Below are 981 nucleotides of genomic sequence, written 5' to 3'. Positions count from 1 at the left end.
GTGTTACAGGAGTGTGTAACAGATGTGTTACAGGAGTGAGTGTAACAGATGTGTTACAGGAGTGTGTAACAGATGTGTTACAGGAGTGTGTGTAACTGATGTGTTACAGGAGTGTGTGTGACAGATGTGTTACAGGAGTGTGTAACAGATGTGTTACAGGAACAACAGGTAACACACCTCTCTGCAGACAGCAGCTATCTGAGCTTCGTCCATGCAGGTCTCTGTCACCACGTCAGTCAGCGAGCCTCCAGCCAGGTACTCCATGACCACGAACAGCTCCTCCCCCATCAGGAAGCTGAGACAAACAGCTGCTTTACTAACAGCCTACATTAAAGCCAGGCTTTAACAGCTGCCACACCCACCTGTCTAAGAAGTTCACTATGTTGGGGTTCTTCAGCTCCTTCATGACTAGAATCTCATTGATGATCAGCTCTTTTTTTGGCTGCTTCTGAAGATTAATCTGTTTAATGGCCACCTGTGGGTCAGAAACAGCACCTGTTCAGTCAGGATGATCCATTTTAAAGCTGCCTTATGTTTGAAGTCATTACCTCCTGTCCTGTGGCCACGTCTATGGCTGTAAACACTGTTCCTGAGGCCCTGCAGACAGTTTCACAGTCAGAGCCTGCACTAATAATCCACTCACTTCAATAGTCACAACTTCTGCTTACCAGGTTCTAAAGGGATCCTGATTAGTTGCAACATTAGACTTTATTTGATAAACATATATTTTAACTGTAAAATAAAGACTGTAAAATACTGTAGGCTGTTTAGTTTTGTAAATTTCTTAAAATACATTTTAACTCGGACAGAGCCATTTTATTTACAGGCAAAGCATTCTGGGTAAATGATGACGTGAATAGGTCCTCAGTGTGAGTGAGCTATATCCACCCTGAAGATTAATCTTGGAAAACATCTGACGATTGGCTCTTTTAAATGAAACCAGAGAGCGTTGACAGAGAGGAGAAGGTAGAAATGACTCAG

The 981-nt window shown here is 43.0% G+C and overlaps 1 protein-coding gene across 1 annotated transcript in view; it reads right to left on the bottom strand.

The window, feature by feature from the left end:
- pak2b (p21 protein (Cdc42/Rac)-activated kinase 2b) overlaps positions 1 to 981 on the bottom strand; it is a gene marked incomplete at both ends in the record, with an annotated part of 15,544 nt that overhangs the window by 6,033 nt on the left and 8,530 nt on the right. Inside the window, 3 exon segments of the mRNA XM_014000015.1 lie at positions 178 to 295; positions 363 to 475; positions 549 to 597. Coding sequence (XP_013855469.1) covers positions 178 to 295; positions 363 to 475; positions 549 to 597 — 280 coding nt within the window.

The sequence above is a fragment of the Austrofundulus limnaeus genome, unplaced genomic scaffold (assembly GCF_001266775.1).
Source record: "Austrofundulus limnaeus strain Quisiro unplaced genomic scaffold, Austrofundulus_limnaeus-1.0 Scaffold2637, whole genome shotgun sequence".
Taxonomy (NCBI): domain Eukaryota; kingdom Metazoa; phylum Chordata; class Actinopteri; order Cyprinodontiformes; family Rivulidae; genus Austrofundulus; species Austrofundulus limnaeus.
The sequence above is the reverse complement of the archived record's forward strand: the minus strand, read 5'-3'. Positions and strand labels throughout refer to the sequence as shown.